The 18,839-nt window shown below is 44.5% G+C and overlaps 1 protein-coding gene across 5 annotated transcripts in view; it reads left to right on the top strand.

Moving 5' to 3' along the window:
• sgsm3 (small G protein signaling modulator 3) overlaps positions 1 to 18,839 on the top strand; it is a 203,950-nt gene that overhangs the window by 27,750 nt on the left and 157,361 nt on the right. For 4 of the 5 annotated variants that reach the window (XM_048617525.1, XM_048617522.1, XM_048617521.1 and 1 more), the window contains exons 2-3: positions 10,745 to 10,809; positions 11,611 to 11,699. In XM_048617525.1, the coding sequence (XP_048473482.1) occupies positions 11,690 to 11,699 (10 nt within the window). In that variant the 5' untranslated portion in view covers positions 10,745 to 10,809; positions 11,611 to 11,689. The remainder of the gene's footprint in view (positions 1 to 10,744; positions 10,810 to 11,610; positions 11,700 to 18,839) is intronic. The other variant, XM_048617523.1, reaches the window with a different exon arrangement.

An 18,839-nucleotide genomic window follows, 5' to 3' on the forward strand; every position in this document is an offset into this window, starting at 1 on the left:
AGCCCCAATTATCCAGGTATCTGAATCCCTCCCTCCTGCACCATCCCTGTAGCCACGTGTTCAACTGCTCTCTCTCCCTATTCCTCGCCTCGCTAGCACGTGGCATGGGTAACAAACCCGAGATAACAACTCTGTTTGTTCTAGCTCTAAGCTTCCACCCTAGCTCCTTGAATTTCTGCCTTACATCCCCATCCCTTTTCCTACCTATGTCGTTGGTGCCTGCGTGGACCACGACTTGGGGCTGCTCCCCTTCCCCCTCCCCCTCCCCCTTAATGATCCCGAAAACACGATCCGAGACATCACGGACCCTGGCGCCTGGGAGGCAACACACCAACCGCGAGTCTCTCTCGTTCCCACAGAATCTCCTATCTGTCCCCCTAACTATGGAGTCCCCAATGACTAATGCTCTCCTCCTCTCCCCCCTTCCCTTCTGAGCAACAGGGACAGACTCTGTGCCAGAGACCTGTACCCCATGGCTTCCCCCAGGTAAGTTGTCCCCCCCAACAGTATCCAAAACGGTATACTTGTTATTGAGGGGAACGGCCACAGGGGATCCCTGCACTGTCTGCCTGTTCCCTTTCCGTTCCCTGACTGTAACCCATCTACCTTTTTCCTGTACCTGAGGTGTGACTACCTCCCTGTAACTCCTCTCAATTACCACCTCAGCCTCCCGAATGATCCGAAGTTCATCCAGCTCCAGCTCCAGTTCCAGTTCCCTAACACGGTTTCGAAGGAGCTGGAGTTGGGTGCACTTCCTGCAGACGAAGTCAGTGGGGACACTAGTGGTGACCCTTACCTCCCACATTCTACAGGAGGAGCATGCAACTGCCCGAACATCCATTCCCATTGTTCTGAATTCCCAAACTATTGAAAAAAAAACTACCAAATTGGCGCTCAGAACCTTTTTTTTTGGTTAGAGGAGGAGGATGGGTGGGAGACACTACCTAGGTAGTGTTTCGGGTAAAGCAACCGCCCAAATAAATTACCTCACTTACTCAGCCATCCCGTGTCTGCTCCTGCTCAGCGTGCGCTCCGCCTATTCATGAGGTAAGTTTTTAAACGATTAACTTACCTTCCCGGCAGCCCCCTGGTCCTCGCTCTCACTGCTGCTGCAAAAATGGAGTCATGCGAGGTAAGACTTTTATAATCAAAAAGCTCACCTTCCCAGGGTGCCCTCACGCTTCCTCCCGGGCTCCTGCCACTGAAACAACTGAAAGGTTTAGCATGGCCAATCCACCTAACCAGCACACTTTTGGACTGGAGCACCCAGAGCAAATCCATACAGACACGTGGAGAATGTGCAAACACCACAGTCCCTCGAGGCTGGAATAGTTAACAATGCTAACCACTGAGTCACCATGCCACATCTCATCCATGCTGGGGAATGATCCACTTCTGAGGCAGTTATATCTACAAGTACCTCCTTTGTCCCTTTGGTAATTTCTTTCTCATATTTCATATTCCGTAACCCTAATGTCGATATATGTGCAGTCCTTTTTCCTTTGTGAAGACTGAAATAAAGTATTAATTGAAGACTGTGTCCACGTTTCCTGGGTCTGCACACTCATTACTAGGGACTGGGAACACCCAGCATGGGTTCATGAGGGGTAGGTCATGTTTAACTAATTTGATGGAATTCTTTGAGGACATTACTTGCATGGTGGACAATGGGGAACCTGTGGATGTGGTGTGTCTGGATTTCCAGAAGGCATTTGACAAGGTGCCACACCAAAGGCTGCTACATAAGATAAAGTTGCACGGTATTACAGGTAATGTATTGGCATGGATAGAGGATTGGTTGACCAGTAGAAAGCAAAAAGTAGGGATAAATGGGTGTTTTTCTGGTTGGTGGGCAGTGGCTAGTGGTGTGCCTCAGGGATCAGTGTTGGGACCGCAATTGTTTACAATTTACATAGATGATTTGGAGTTGGGGACTAAGCGTGGTGTGTCAAAATTTGCAGATGACACTAAGGTGAGTGATAGAGCAAAGTGTGCAGAAGACACTGAAAGTCTGCAAAGGGATATAGATAGTCTAAGTGAGTGGGCAAAGGTCTGGCAGATGGAGTACAATGTTGATAAGTGTGAGGTCATCCATTTTGGTAGGAATAACAGGAAAATGGACTATGTTTTAAATGGTTAAAAAATTGCAGCACGCTGCTGTGCAGAGGGACTTGAGTGTCCTTGTGCATGATTCGCTAAAAGTAGGATTGCAGGTGCAGTAGGTGATTAAAAAGGCAAATGGAATTTTGTCTGCCATTGCTAGAGGGATGGAGTTTAAAAACAGGGAGGCTATGCTGCAGCTGTATAGGGTCCTGGTGAGGCCACACCTGGAGTACTGTGTGCAGTTTTGGCCTCCTTACTTGAGAAGGGATATACTAGCACTGGACGGGGTGCAGAGGAGGTTCACTGGGTTGATTCCAGAGTTGAGAGGGTTGGATTATGAGGAGAGACTGAGTAGACTAGGATTATACTCATTGGAATTCAGAAGAATGAGGGGAGATCTTACAGAAACATATAAGATTATGAAGGGAATAGATAAGGTTGTTTCTGCTGGCAGGTGAAACTAGGACTAGAGGGCATTGCCTCAAAATAAAGGGAAGCAGATGTAGGACTGAGGGCAGGAGGAACTTCTTCACCCAAAGGGTTGTGAATCTGTGGAATTCCCTGCCCAGTGAAGCGGTTGAAGCTACCTCGCTGAATGTTTTTAAGACAAAGCTAGATAAATTTTTGAACAGTAAGGGAATTAAGGGTTATGGTGAGTGGACGGGTAAATGGAGCTGAGTCTCAAAAAGATGAGCCATGATCTTATTAAATGATGGGGCAGGCTCGAGGGACCAGATGGGCTACTCCTGCTCCTAGTTCTTATGACTCTGTCATAGTGAGGCCTTGATATCTGCCAAAGCTCCTCTATTTTTCTTGATCCTAACCTTTTTTATGGCCCTCGATATCCTGTATTCTCCAAACTTGCCCTTTCTCACCCTTTTGTCTTTATGGGAACATACATAGTGTTTCCTTGCATGGACCCCCCCCCCCCCCCCCGCCCCCCCGCGCACACACACACACACACACACACACACACACAAACAGGCCATGTAGGCCCTATACCCACAAAGCAGGACAAATCTAAATTGTGATTTGCTACTCAGTCTATACTGGTTCATCAGCAAAGCGATAGTTGTCGTCATCGACAGACCTAGAACAAGCAGCACTTGCAAAGTAATAACTGACTCACTGACGCTCACTTTGGATACCACCAGGGCTGCTTGGCTCCCAACCTTATTACAGACCGTTCCCAAATGTGGATAAAGGAGTTGAATTCTAGAAGGGTAGCAAAAGTGATTGTCCAGGACAATAAGCCAGCATTTGACTGAAGATGGCATTCAGGAGCCCTGGCAAAAGTGGAAAGTAGGAAGAGATTTGGTCCCTTAATCTAAGGAAAGATGTCTGGCATTGGGTCACTCTCTAGAGAAGTTCACTTGGAGAGATTTTCTTATGAGGAGAGGTTGGGATTTTTTTAAATGCATCAGGGGATGTGGGCATCACTGGCTAGGCCAGCATTTATTGTCCATCCCTAGTTGCCCTGGAGAAGATGTTGGTGAGTGCCTTCTTGAACTGCTGCAGTTTGTTTGCTTTAAGTGGGCCCACAATGCCCTTAGGGAGAGAGTTCTAGGATTTTGACCCAGTGACACTGAATGATGGTGATACATTTCCAAATCAGGATGGTAAACGACTTAGAGGGGAACTTGCAGTTGGTGGTGTTCTCCTATATCTGTTGCCCTTGTCCTTCTAGGTGGTACTGGTCATGGGTTTGGAAGGTGCTGTCTAGTAAGCTTGGTTAATTTCTGTAGTGAATCTTGTGGATAGTACATGTTGCTGCTACTGTGCGTCAGTGGAGGGACTGAATGTTTGTGGATGTCATTACCAATCAAGTGGAATTTTTTGTCCTGGATGGTGTCCAACTTCTTGAATGTTGTTGAAGCTGCAGTCAACCAGGCTTGTGGGAGTATTCCATCACACTCCTGACTTGTGCTTTTGGGGAGTCAGAATGTGAGTTACTTGCTACAAAGTTCTTAGCCTCTGACCCATGTTTGTAGCCAAAGTATGTATGTGATGAAAACAACAAATGCTGGAGATCACAGTGGGTCAGGCAGCGTCCATGGACAGAGAACAGGCTAACGTTTCAGGTCTTGATGACTCTTCTTCAGAGCTGAAGTGAAGTGTGGAGGGGGCAGCATTTATGATTTGGTTGGGGGTGGTGGGTGTACAGTGTTGGTGGAGAAAAGATGTTGATAATTCAGATTAAGTGATCAGAATGGGAAAATGGCAGAGCAATGGTGTGTCTAACTGCCAGACTTGAAAGAACAGACCTTCCCACTGGGATAGTGGGGGTGGAGAGAGGACATGGTGATAGAGAATGAAACAAGTAAAGCTAAAAGAAAGGGAAGAAATGGGCATTGGCTCGCAATTTGAAGGTTTTGAACTCAATATTAAGTCCAGAAGGCTGTTATGTGTCTAATGTGAAGTTGAGATGTTGTTCCTGCAGTTTGCAGTGTGATTCGTTGGAGCACTGCGCAGGCTGAGGGCAGTCAAGTAGGCATGTGAGCAGGACACTATGTTTAAATGACCGGCTGCGGGAAAGTCTGGGTCATGCTTGCGCACAGACCAGAGGTGTTCCAGTTCCCTGGCCCTAATTGCCACTTGTTCATCATGGATGTTCAATTCCCCTGTATTTCCATTGCCCACCAGGCCGGTCTGCAAGCTCTTGGCTTCTTCCTCGATCAGAGGCCTGAACACTCCCCATCCACCACCAATCACTTCTGCCTTGCTGAACTTTTTTCTGTCACTGAACAATTTCTCCTTTAGTTCATCTCACTTCTGCCAAGGAGTGGCTATGGGCACCTGCGTGGGTCCTAGTTATGCCTGCCTGTTTTTATGGGGTACGTGGAATAATCCTTCTTCCAGTCCTACACTTGCCCCCTCCCACAACTCTTCTTCTGTTGGTACATCAAATGCTTCGGTGCCGATTCATGCTCCCACTTGGATCTTGGAAAATTTGTTCATTTTGCCTCTAATTTCCATCCCTGTCTAACTTTCACGTCATCCATTTCCAACAAATCCCTTCCTTTCCTTGACCTCTTTATCTGCATTTTGGGAAATAAACTGCCCACTGTCATCCACTACAAAGCCGTTGACTCCCATTGCTACCTTCACTACAGCTCTTCACACTCCACATCCTGCAAAGACTCCATCCCATTCTCCCAGTTCCTTTGCCTGCATCACATCTGTTCAGATGATGCTACCTTCGAAAAAGGCGCTGCTGACATGTCTTGCTTCTTCCATAACTGTGGTTTCCTGCCCACTGTGGTTGATAAGGGCCCTCAACTTAATCCGACCAATCACCCATGCTTCTGCCCTTGCCCCTTCCCATCACTCTCAACATCATGATTGGTTCTTCCTTGTCCGCCCTTTGTATCCCAACGTTCAAAAGATCATTCTCTGCCATTTCAGACAACTCCAGCAGCATGCTACCACCAAACACATCTTCCTCTCGCTCCCCCTATCTGCATTTTGCAGGGATTGTTTCCTCTTGGATACCCTAATCCATTCCACGATCACCAACATTACTCCCGCTTCCTACAGCACTTTGCCAAGTAACTGCAGAAGATGCAACACCTGCTCCTTCACAATGTCCCTGCTCACCATCCAAGGGCCTAAACAGTCTTTCCACGTGAAGCAGCATTTCACCTGTACCACCTCCAATCTTGTGTATTGTATTTGCTGCACCCAATGTGACCTATTCTACATTGGAGAAACCAAATGCAGACTGGGTGACCGCTTTCCAGAACACCCCCAGTCTGTCCTCGCATGCCCTCTTGTCTGTCCTCGGCTTGCTGCAGTGCTCCAATGAATCACAGTGCAAACTGGAGGAACAACATCTTATCTTCAGACTAGGCACTTTGCAGCCTTCTGGACTTAATTTTGAGTTCAGCACCTTCAAATTATGAATGAACTCCCATTTCTTCCCTTTCTTTTAACTTGTTACATTCTCCCCTCCTCCCTACCCCAGTGGGACTGACTGTTCTTTCAAGTCTGGCAGTTACACACCATCGTTCTACCATTCTCCCATTCCGATCACCTAATCTGAATTATCAACACCTTTCCTCCACTAGCACTCTAAACCAACCGGCCCCTAACAACAACATAAATGCTGCCCCTTCACACGTCACTTCAGCTCTGATGTAGACTTGAAACGTTAGCTTGCTCTCCTCCATGGATGCTGTATCATAGAATCATAGGATCCCTACAGTGCTGAAACAGGCCAATTGGCCCAACAAGTCCACACCGCCCCTCCGAAGCACATCCCACTCAGACCCATCCTCCTTCCCTTTCCCCGTAGTCCTGCATTTCCCACGGCTAATCGACCTAATTTACACACCCCTGGACAATTTAACATGACCAATCCACCTAACCTGCACATCTTTGGACTGTGGGAGGAAACCGGAGCACCTGGTGGAAACCCACGCAGACACGGGGAGAATGTACAAAATCCATACAGACAGTTGCCCAAGGGTGGAATCGAGCCGGGTCCCTGGCACTGTGAAGCAGCAGTGCCAACCACAGTGCTGCCCTGCTGTATGACCTGCTGTGATTTATTGTTTTCAGTACAGATTCCAGCATCTGCAGTAATTGGCTCTTAGATATATGATGAATCAATTTCGGTTTCTAGACAATGGTAACCCCTTGGATGGTTTGATTCTCTGTTGTTGGAGGTGGTCATTGCCTGGTACTGGTGTGACACGAATATTACTTGTATTACTTGTCACTCATCAGCCCAAACCTGGATATTTTCCAAGTCTTTCTGCATTTGGGCTTTCGTACTCAGAGTTTAGAAGAATGAGAGGAGTCCTATTGGAAAAAAGCAGATTCTTTAGGGGCTTCACAGGGTAACTGAAGAGGCGTTGTTTCCCCAAGTGGGAGAATTAAGGACAAGAGGTCATAATCTCAGAGTAAGGCGTTGCCATTTAAAACAGAAATGAGAAGGAATGTCTTCTCTTAGGTAGTGACCTTAGTGAATTTGTTGCTGCAGAGAGTTTAGAGGCTGGGTCATTCAGTATATTGAAGACTGAGATAGACCAATTATTAATCCATGAGGGAAATCAAAGGTATGGGGATAAGGCAGAAACGTGGAGTTGAGAATTATTCAGATCATATGTGATCTGATTGAATGGTAAAGCAGACATCATAGGCCAAATGGCTTATTTCTGCTTTTACGTCTTATGGTCTTATTGTCCTATATAGTCCATGGAAAACTCTGTTGCTTGGAGTCACACCTAGCCCAAAGGAAGATTGTCTCAGTCTCAGGACATCTCTGCAGGCATTCTCAGGGTAGTGCCCTAGGCCCAACCATCTTCAGCTGTTCCATTGAACCTTTCATCCATCATAAGGTCAGAAGTGGGGGATGTTTGCTGATGACTGCACAATGTTCAACACATTTGTGCCACCTTAGATACTGAAGCAGTCACAAACAAAAACAAGTTGCTGGAAAAGCTCAACAGGTCTGGCAGCATCTGTGAAGAAAAAAATCAGAGTTAATGTTTCGGGTCTGGTGAACATTGCTCAGAACAGAACAGAACTGAAGCAGTCCATGTCCACCTGGGAAACACAGGCTTGAACTCAGAAGTGACAATTAATATTCACATCACACAAGTGCAAGGTAACAGCAATCTTCAAGAAGAGAGAGTCTAATCATCTTCCTTTGATGTTCAATGGCATTACCATTGCTGAATACCTGAAATGTCACCAGTCATTTAGGAGAGAGGACAGGCCCATAAAAGTGTTACAAAAGCATACCGGATACTTGCATAAGCAGGGAGTTTAAGAGCAGAGAGGTTATGCTGCACGTATATAAAATGTTGCTTAGGTCGTAGCTAGAGTGTTGTGTGCTGCTCTGGAATCCTTATTGTAGGAAAGATGTGATAGCCTTTGGGGGTACAGAGGAGTGAAGGGTCTAGGCCCGAAACGTCAACCTCTCTGCTCCTATGATGCTGCTTGGCCTGCTGTGTTCATCCAGCCCTGCACCTTGTTGTCTTGGGTAGACTGGGGTTGTTTTCTATCGTGCAGAGGAGATTGAGAGGGGATGTGATTCTGATATATAAAATAATGAAAACATAGAGTAGACAAGAAGGAACTTTTCCGTTGGTGGAGGGATCAGTGACCAGCGAGTATTGATTTAACGTAAGGGTTAGTCGTTCAGAGGAGGTGAGAAAACTGTGATTGGTTTGCTCGCTGAGCTGGTTTGTTAGTTTACAGACGTTTCATTACCCTGCCGGGTAACATCATCAGTGCAACCTCCGATGAAGCGCTGTTGTGTTTTCCCACCTCTGGAGTCCGTTGGAGTTGACTACTTCGTTTCTGGTTTCTCTTCGCAGTGGCGTATATACTCAAGAACCTTATAGTGAGGAAAGTTATTTTTTTCACCCAGAGGGTGGAAGGAATCTGAAACTCACTGCCTAGAAGTGCAGTAGAATCGAAAACTTCCACAATTTTGAAGAAGTGATTAGACATGCACGTGTGATGTCAAGACATATAAGTCTATGGTTGAAGTGCTGGAAACTGGAATTAAAGTAGTTAGGTGGTTGTTTTTGACCAGAGCATATTGATGGGACTGAAGAGCCTTTTTCTGTGCTACAGACCTGTATGACTCTGTATGTTCATTCAGGACAAAGTTTATTTCATTGGCACCCCATCTACCAACATCAACATTCACTTTCTCCATTTCAGTATTCAGTAGCAGCGCTGTGTACCGTGGATAGGATGCAGTGTGGAAATTCGCCAAGATTCCTTAGCCACCACCTTCCAAACCCACTGCCATCTAGAAGGACAAGGACATCAAATCCCTGGGAGTGCCATCACCTACAGGGTCCCTTGAACCAGCCTGACTTGTAAATATATCACTGTTCCTTCAGTGTCACTGTATATAAGTCCTGGACCTTCCTCCCAAAGGCACTGTGGGTAATCCTATACCTCAAGGATTGTTGTGGTTCAGGAAGGCAGCACACCACCACCCTTTCTAGGGTAAATAGGGATGGGCAATAAATGGTGGCCTAGCCAGTGATGCCCACATCCCATGAAAATACATAAAAATAACAAAGCACCTTATAAAATCGATAAGAATCGGGGTTTTGTAAGGAGATACAGGGTGTTGGTTAGCTTGCTGGATGGTTCATTTGTAATGCCAACAAAGGGGATCCAGTTCCCGCACCAGCTAAGGTTAGCATGACAGATTTTTTTTTTCCTCAATCTTGCCCCTCATCTGAGGTGTATTGACCCTCCAGATAAATCTAATGACAGCGCAGCCCTACAGCCTGGTAAGATTAAGTGACTTTACCTTTAGAGAGGGGCATATAGATTGGAAAAGCCAGGAAGTTATGCTAAACCTGCATAATATACAAATTCAATCTCAGTAGGAGAATAATGCCTAATGCTGGCGAGCATATTTAGAAAGGATGTCAGTGCTTTTGGAGAATTACAGAAGAGTGGGTTATTATAAGAATGGAAATTACAGAAGACCCCAAGAATGGATCTGGGGATAAGAGACTAAAGTTACCTAACAGACTGGAGAAGCTGGCATTATCCAGAGTAGAGGTGCTGAAGTCATGAAGGGTTTCAAATGAATAAATAAGGGGAAAACTGTGTTTTTCATAGCTGAACAGCTTTAGAATGATGTCAAAAGAAGCAGAGATGACATTTGGAGGTTTTTCAATGCAGAAAATATTTGCAGATTCAGTAGTCAGATGAAAGGCAAATGGACAAATCTTTGCAGGAAATGGAGAAAAGGCAGGAGAGTGTGCCCAATCAGGAAAAACTTGAAAAAGTTGGTCTTGTGCTGTTCAGTTCCGCAACTTTGAGAGACGGCATTAATTTCAAGATTTTAAAACAGATAATTGGGGAGATGTGCCAGTGGAGTAGACTCACTGTGTTTGTGACTGAGATAGGAACAATCTTGAGCATTCAATATTAGATTGGGTTCAGTGGATGAGGGAGAAGTGATTGAAGAGACGTGGGAATAGGTTGGTAGTATTTGATTGCTTGGAGGATAAGGTGTGGTATAGACCGGTTGAGGTGAATGGCATGTTGTATCCTAAGTTTCTGTGATGTTGGGTTTAGGCAGAATGATATTTGTTCAAAGCACTGGTGGCTATTGATAGCATGGAGTAAAGGGATTGGGTTTGATGTTTACTGAAGTGAATGTAAGGTGTGTGTTTTTTTTGAATGTGATTAATCTCAGATGTTGTCCTTCAAAAAATGTGTCACTGAAATAAAAATGGAAAGTATCTGTGGAGTTAACCCACTGACTGCAATGTTTTTGTAGTTTTCAAACCTCTTTGAAATGGTTGTTTGTTTCCAAACTAAAAACACTGAGACCGGGAGCAGGCAGCTCGAAAGGCAGAAGGGTCAGGAACGGACTTCCCATGGCAGTGGCAGTGACAGTAGCAGAAGCTGGAGCAGGCCGCAAAGCAGCGAGAGTAGGTAGCCCAGGATGGCGGCAGGGACAGGGGCAAGCCTGGATTGGGATAGATTGAGCCCTTGTGAGGAGTGTGAGCCTAGCATGGCTGGGTGCTTTTGGACTATGGTGTTGATCTGTTAACTGTTTTTTTTTTATGTTTTTCTACTTTTTAACAAGAAGGACTGTAATGTTTAACATGTTAACTTTGTTTTCTTTATTTTCCTGCTTTCTACCAAGATTGTGTACCTAGGTACCTTTGTACCTAAGATGACGCCATAAGCGGCTACTTGTAAATGTTTCATGTGAGTACATGTGACAATAAATCTAATTCAATTCTAAACCTAATTTAAAATTCATTAGATCTAGTGGCATCTGTGAAGAGAGAAACAGAGTTAGAATTTTGAGTCTAATATGACTTCTTCAGTTGTGAAGAGTCACCTCGTCGTGAAATGTTAACTCTGTTTCTTTCTCTCCGCATATACAGGCAGACCTGCTGATGTTTCTCCTAGCAATTTGTTTTTATTTCAGATTTTCAGCATCCACAGTATTTTACTGTTATTTTCTTTCCAATTCTCCCTCGCCCTCCCCAATCCTGACATAGGGTTTCAGCCCAAAACATTGACTTCCTTGTTCCTTGGATGCTGCCTGACCTGCTGTGCTTTTCCACCTCCACATTTATTGACTCTAGCTTCCAGCATTTGCCATCCTTACTGTCTCCTAATTATAACACATCAGAACAAAGCAGCCTTTGCAGGTTTTAGTTCTGTTCTACACTGAACTCTTGCTCCAGTCCTGCAAGAGTTGACATTGAGATTGATCCTTTGACAGATTGTGAATATATGATGGAAATGGGCCTGAGAGTAATCCTGGTAACAGCTCTCCCTTTTGTCCCTTTTTTAGTTCAGGTATGGTTAGCTCAAATGTGGCAGGAGTTTAATTTGATATGGTGCTTGGAATATTGTCTGTGCTGAGAATTCTGGTTTGCTAAGAGATTTATCTGACTGAACTGAGGCTGATGATAGTTTGATTTCTCATGGTCAATTTAATAGATTCAAGCCTACATTCATATCCACATCATACTGATTAGATTTTCTTCTTCCTAGTGCACTGAACAACGGAGTCAAGAAAAACACACGCACGTGAGGAGCTTGTAAAGCAAGAAAATATATATTTGTTGGAAAAATGTCTTCAGGTATGGCACTTCAGGTTTTGCCTGTATTACAAACCTAAGGAAAAAGGAGGAGTTTAGAACTGTGTGGCTGTGTGGTACGATGGAGAGCATGTTGAACTTCTAAAGTGTTGCAATTCAAAGGTTGTGGGTTCAAGTCCCACTAGAGTCGAGTTTTGGGGCGGCACGGTGGCTCAGTGGTTAGCACTGCTCCCTCACAGCGCCAGGCACCTGGGTTCAGTTCCACCCGCGGGCGACTGTGTGGATTTTGCACGTTTCTAAACATTTCAAAAATGCGAGGACAAAGTGACAAGTGTGTTAGCAAGGAGCATCCTGGTGATTAACTTGCCAGTGGTGAACATTAAAGAAAGGCACAAAAACAAAGTTGCTGGAAAAGCTCAGCAGGTCTGGCAGCATCTGTGAAGGAGAAAACAGAGTTAACGTTTCGGGTCCAGTGACCCTTCCTCAGAACTCGGGTCACCGGACCCAAAACGTTAACTCTGTTTTCTCCCAAAACATTAACTCTGTTTTCTCCTTCACAGATGCTGCCAGACCATCTGAGCTTTTCCAGCAACTTTGTTTTTGTTCCTGATTTACAGCATCCGCAGTTCTTTTGGTTGTTAAAGAAAGGCAATCGCACTAGAAGAGAAGCGGGATGTTATAAAGTGTTTTGAGCGTAATGAGACAATGTGATATAGTTTGCATAACAGGAATAAAGGAGTCTACTTTACACACCATTAGAGACAATGCAGAAAAGATTAAAGCAAGCTGTATTGCTGGAACAAGTCTGAATGCTAGCAAATCTGTGAGGTCACTGACAAAGGAACTTGAGATGGAGCAGCTTCTAAGGGTGTGGATAAAAGACTAAACAAAAAAGCAATCTAGGTCCACCTTTCTCACCATAAAAGAGAAAGCTTTATCAATTTATGAAGATCTAACAAAAAAAGCTGAAAATCCTGCGGATGTGCCTGGGAGATAGCAAGGATTGCAGATGCTAGAGTTAGAGACAATGAAGTGTGGAGCTGGAGAAACACAGCAGGTCAGGCAGCATTAGATGAGTGGGAAAGTTGATGTTCTGGGTCGGGACCCTTCTTCAAAAATGGGAGGGGGTTGGGAGCTGGGAAATAAATAGAGGAAGGAAGGGTGGGGCTAGGGAAAGGTAGAAGGGATGGTGATAGGTTGATGCAGGTAGGGAGTGGTGGGATGGGTGGAGCGGATAGGTGGGAGAGAAGATGGACAGCTTGTGTCAGGATGAGAGGGAGGTTTGGACATGGGATGAGGCCAGGGTTGGGAAGATTTTAATACTGGTGAATTCTATGTTCAGGCCATCAGGCTGTAGGTTCCTGAGGTGGAATATGAAGTGTTGCTCCTCCAGTTTGCATGTGGCATCATTGTGGCACTGGAGGAGGCCGAGGAAGGACATGTCATCAAGGGAGTGGGAGGGGTAATTAAAATGGTTGTCAGCTATCACGTACAGAGTGCAGATGCTCCACAAAACGGTCCACAAGCTGCCCCATTGCTTGGTCTCATCAATGTAGAGGAGGCCACATCGGGTGCAATGGATAGAGTAGACCAGGCTGGAGAATGTACAGGTGGCTATGGGCACCTGTATGGGACTGAGCTATGCCTGCCTATGCCTTCATAGGATACGTGGAACAGTCCCTTTTCTGCTGTTACACGGGCATTAGCACCGCGCCCCCCCGCTTTCCTGCGCTACATTGACTGTATCGGCACAATTTTCATCTCCAACAGGGGTTCACCTGTACATCCTCCAATCTGGTCTACTGTATTTATTGCTCCCTATGTGGCCTCGTCTACATCGGTGAGACAAAGCACGGACTCAGGGACCGTCCTGTGGAGCATCTGCACTCTGTATGCGATAATCGACACCTTCTGGTCGCCAACCATTTTAACTCTCCCTCCCAGTCCCTTGATGACATGTCCAGCATGGGCCACCTCCCCCACAATGACGCCACATGCAAACTAGAGGAGCAACACCTCATATTCCGACTTGGGAGCCTACAGCCTGATGCCCTGAACATAGAATTCACCAGTTTCAAATTCTCGCTGCCACCACCACCACCTGCCCCCCACACCCCCAGGCCTCATCCCATGTCTAACCCTCCCTCTCCCTCTCATCCCCACCTGACCTATCACAACTTGTGCATCTTCTCCCCAACTATCCACCCTACCCTTCCCACCAATCAATCCCCATTACACCCTACCTGCATCAACCTATCACCACCCCACCTACCTTTCCCCAGCCCCACCCATCCTCCCTCCCACCTCCTTGACCTGACAGAACCTGTCCGTCTTCTCTTGCACCTATCCGCCCCACCACTTCCTACCTGCATCCACCTATCACCATCCCTCCTATCTTTCCCCAGCCCCACTCCTCCTCCGTCTATTTATTTCCCAGCTCCCTTCCTCCTCCCCAGTTTTGAAGAAGGGTCCCAACCTAAAATGTCAACTTTCCTACTCCCCTGATGCTGCCTGACCTGCTGTGTTCCTCGAGCTCCACACTGTGCTGTCTGCACATGTGCCTGCCTTTATGCTACTAGGGGCTGGTTTGTTGGTTTTAAGAATTGCTATGCTTTTCATAATGTAGAGTTATATAGCGAAGCTGCCAGTGCAGACAAGGAGCGTGCAATGGCATTTCCTCCTATAGTAAAAAAATGAATTGACAAAGAAGGCTACAACTTGGATCAAATTTTCAATTTGGATGAGACAGGTTTATACTGGAAGCGAATGCCATCAAGAACCTAAATTTCTATGAATGAAGCACATGCTCCAGGCTTTAAGGTGAGAAAGGATCATATGACAGTGCTGCTGGGTGCTAATGCTAGTGGAGACTTAAGGCTTAAGCCTGTGGTGGTGTAATACCCTGCAACCCGCGAGCCATAAAAGGTAACCTTAATTGTACTCTAAGTGTCTACTTTAGGCCAAGTAAAAGATGTTGGATGATGGGGCAATTTTTTTCTGATCTTATTGTTGACGTTTTGGAAAATGTTCTTAGAAAGTATTGCTGAAAAAAAAAATTGGATTTCAAGATCCTCCTCACCCTGGAAATGTGCCAAGCCATCCTCTCACCATTGGTGAGCTTTCTGAAAACATCAAAGTGCTATTTCTACCCCCAAACACCACCTGTCTCCTTCAACCCATCGACCAGGGTGCAATAGCAGCTTTTAAAGCTCATTATTTAAGACACGCATTTGAGAGGCTGATTGCAGTCACTGAGGGGGATAAAGACAGTGTTCTTCAATTTTAGAATAGCTTTAGCATCAAGAATGCAATTGACATTATTGTGGAGGCCTGGGGTGATGTCAGTAAGGACTGCTTGCATGCAGTTTGGTGGAAGCTTCTCCCAGATTTATTTTCAAGATTTTTAAGGCTTTGATCCGTCAGAGGAGCTCCCAAGAATCAAAGAATATTTTGTTGATCTTGCAATGCCAGTTGGATTTGAAGAAATGGAGAGTGAGGATGTTGAAGAGCTGCGTGAGTCCCACTGTGAAGACCTCTCTACAGCTGATCTACAACAACTCGTTGTTGAGGGGGAAGTGGAAGCTGGAGATGAAGATGAAGAAGCCCAGGATGTAGCATCACGAGAGCTTTCCTCTTCTGTTTTGTCTTCTATCCTGAGAGAAATTGAGAAGCAGTTGCAGCTCTTATAGCAGAACGCAGCAGGGTAGCAGCTCATGGAATAAGATCTTATTTGACGCCCTATGAACAGCTTTTTCATGAAAGAGGAAAAAGGGCAAAGCAACAAAATCTGGATTTCATTTTTAAGCCAACTCCCAAGAAACAGTCAGAAGACAATGAACCACAGCCATTCACTTCTGGATTAACTATTCTTTGGCCTAACCCTATAACCACAACTGCACCTGAAGGTGGTGGTGATGATGATGACCCTCAGCCCCTGCATTAACAACAGAGCAACCTCAAAACCACCTCCCCCATCAAGTCACCTTGACATTTTTTTTCAACGTATGGTGTTAAATTTACTACTTTTTCATTATTAGATATGAGTTAAACATCTATTCAAACTGTGCAATCCTTTCATGTTAGGATTTTGAGTGACTTTGAGTGATACTTTTTGGTGGTCTGCCCCAAGCCGTTTTTCCCATAGGCCCCGTGATTTCTATAGTGTGATTTTCTATGACGCGATGTTGTGCAGGAACGCAACTATTGCGTGATAGCAGATCCAACTCTAGTAACTCTAAAGAGCTAAATTGCATTTATTTTCATGCCAGGGGGTCTTACAAGTAAGGCTGATGAACTCGGGGCATGTTTAAGAATATGAGATTGGGATGTCATAGCTATAATAGAAACTTGGCTGAGAGATGGACAAGATGGCTTAGGTGCTAAAGGAAGGATAGAAAAGGAGGCAAGAAAGGAGGGGGTGGGGTGGCCTATTTGATTAAGGAATACATTAATGCTGTAACTAGGGAAGGTATTTCTGAAAAAATCATCCAGTGAAAATATATGGGTAGAAATTACAAATAAGAAAGAAAAGATCACTTTGATGGGATTGTACTATAGGCCCCCCCAGTTGTAAGAGAAATTGAGAAACAAATATGTAGGGAGAGCTCGGATATATGTAAGCATAATAAGGTTGTAATAATGGGGGTTTTAATTTTTCAAACATTGACTGGGACTGCCATTGTGTTAAAGGTTTGGATGGTGAAGAATTTGTCAAATGTGCTGAAGAAAATTTCCTTTTTCAATACGTGGATGGTCCTACTAGAGAAGGAGCAAAACTAGACCTCCTTTTGGGCAATAAGGCAGGGCAGGTCACTGATGTAAAAGTGGGGGCACACTTTGGGTCTAGTGATCATAATTCTATTAGTTTCAAAATGGTTATGGAAAAGAATAAGCCTTCCATCAAAGTTAAAGCTTTTAATTGGAACAAGGCAAATTTTAATGGTATGAGACAAGATCTTTCAAAAGTTGATTGGAGTAGACTGTTCTCGGTAAAAGGATGTCTGACAAGTGGGAGGTGTTCAAGAATGTGATGACAAGAGTTCAGAGGCATTTTGTTCCTGTTAGAGTGAAGGGTAAGGCTGATAAAATTAGGGAACAATGGATGAATAAAGATATTGAGGTTCTAGTCAAGAATAAAAGAGAACTTTTTTTATATATAGACAATTTGGTTCAATTGAATCTCTTAATCAATATAAAGAGTATAGAGACGTTCTTGAGAGAGAAATCAGGAAGGCAAAGGGGGATATGAGATAGCATTTGCAGATAATGTTAAGGATAATTCAAAGAGATTCGTCAAATACATTTAAGAGCGAGAGGATAACTAGAGGGAGAGTTGGGCGTCTTAAAGATCAAGGAGGTTGTCTTTTTGTTGAACCCCAGGAGATGGGAGAGATACTAAATGAATACTTCGGATCAGTTTTTACTGTGGCGAAAGAATTGGCGTGTAGAGATTGCAGAGAAATAAACTTTGTTTTAAAAACAGTTCAGAAGAGGAAGTTTGGGAGGCCTTAAAGAATATAAAGGTGGATAAATCTCTAGACCTGATCTAATGTACCCCAGAATGGTGACCGAGTCTTTTTTTTGAGGAAGTTACCAGAAAGATTTATGGCAGAACAGTAGACGTTGTTTATTTAGATTTTAGTAAAGCCTTTGACAAGGTTCCACGTGGTAGACTAACCGGTAAAGTTATATCACAGGGGATTCAGAGTGAGCTTGCCAATTAGATACATAATTGGCTTAACAGCAGGAGATAGAGAGTAATGATGGAGTGTTGCTTTTCGGACTGGAGGCCTGTGACCAGTAGTTCAGTTCTGGGTCCTCTTTTGTTTGTCATCTATACTCTCATTCAAATTATTTACGTAAAACGCATGGTTAGTAAGTTTGCAGATGACACCAAAATTGGTGGCATAGTAGGCAATGAAGAAGGTTTTCTAAGATTACATAGGGATCTTGATCAAATGGGCCAATTGGCTGAAAAATGGCAGATGGAGTTCAATCTGGATAAATGTCAGGTATAGCATTTTGGTACAACAAGCAAGGGTAGGGCTTAAACAAGTAGTGGTAGGGCCTTGGGTAGTGTTGCAGAACAGAGGGACCAAGGGGTGCAGGTACATATTCTTTAAAGTTTGCATCACATATAGACAGGATGATTAAAAGAGCATTTGGCACACTTGCCTTCATTGCTCAGTCCTTCCTGTGCAGTAATTGGGACGTTATGTCAAGATTGTGTAGGACATTGGTGAGGCCTCTTCTGGAATACTGTGTCCAGTTCTGGTCATCAGTTAAAGCAAGGATATTATGAAGCTGGAGAGGGTTAAGAACAGATTTACCAGGATGTTGCTAGGTATGAATGGTCTTAGTTATAAGGAATGGCTAGATAGGTTGCGAGTTTCTTTCACTGGAGTGTAGGTAGTTGACAGGTGACCTGATGGAAGTTTATAAAATAATGAGAGGTATAGACAGAGTTGATGGTAGTTGTCTTTTCCCTAAGATGGGGAATTTCAAGACAAGGGGGCACATTTTTAAGGTGAGAGGAGAGATTTAAAAAAGACATGAGGCAAATTTTTTTACATAGGGTGGTTTGCATGTGGAATTAACTTCCTAAGGAAGTGGTAGATATAGGCACAATTGCAACGTTTAAAAGAGCAGTTAGGTGAGACTAGTTTAGTTTGGGATTGTTTGGCATGGACTGGTTGAACCAAAGGGTCTGTGTCCGTGCTGTGTGACTCATTTTTTAGTCTAGTGGATCATAGGCCTGCTCAAAAAGAGTTCCGTGTTGCGGTCAGTTCCATTCAAGTATGTTAACCAGTGAGGTTACACTTTGCAGAGCCTACATTGCCCCCCAAATCACGCAATCTCTGGAAGAATTCCAGTGTTTATCTTTTTTTTCCCCAGCTATTAGCTGCAGTGTGAAGGAATGCTTTAGGATATCAGTACAGAATCAGCTTTTACCAGAATAAAACTCTGCAGACGCTGAAGATTCTGAAGAAGGGTCACAACTCAAAATGTTAGCACTGCTTTCTCTTCCCAGATGCTGCCAGACCTGCTGAGTTTCATAAGCAATTTCTGTTATAGTTTCAGCTTTTACTTGACCATACTTGTGTCATTTTGTCCTATATTTTGCTTTAACTCGAAATAATTCTTCTGCACTTTATTGTGTGTTTCTATAATCCTCCCTCATGT

Source organism: Rhincodon typus, chromosome 37, assembly GCF_021869965.1.
Source record: "Rhincodon typus isolate 14 chromosome 37, sRhiTyp1.1, whole genome shotgun sequence".
Classification (NCBI taxonomy): Eukaryota; Metazoa; Chordata; class Chondrichthyes; order Orectolobiformes; family Rhincodontidae; genus Rhincodon; species Rhincodon typus.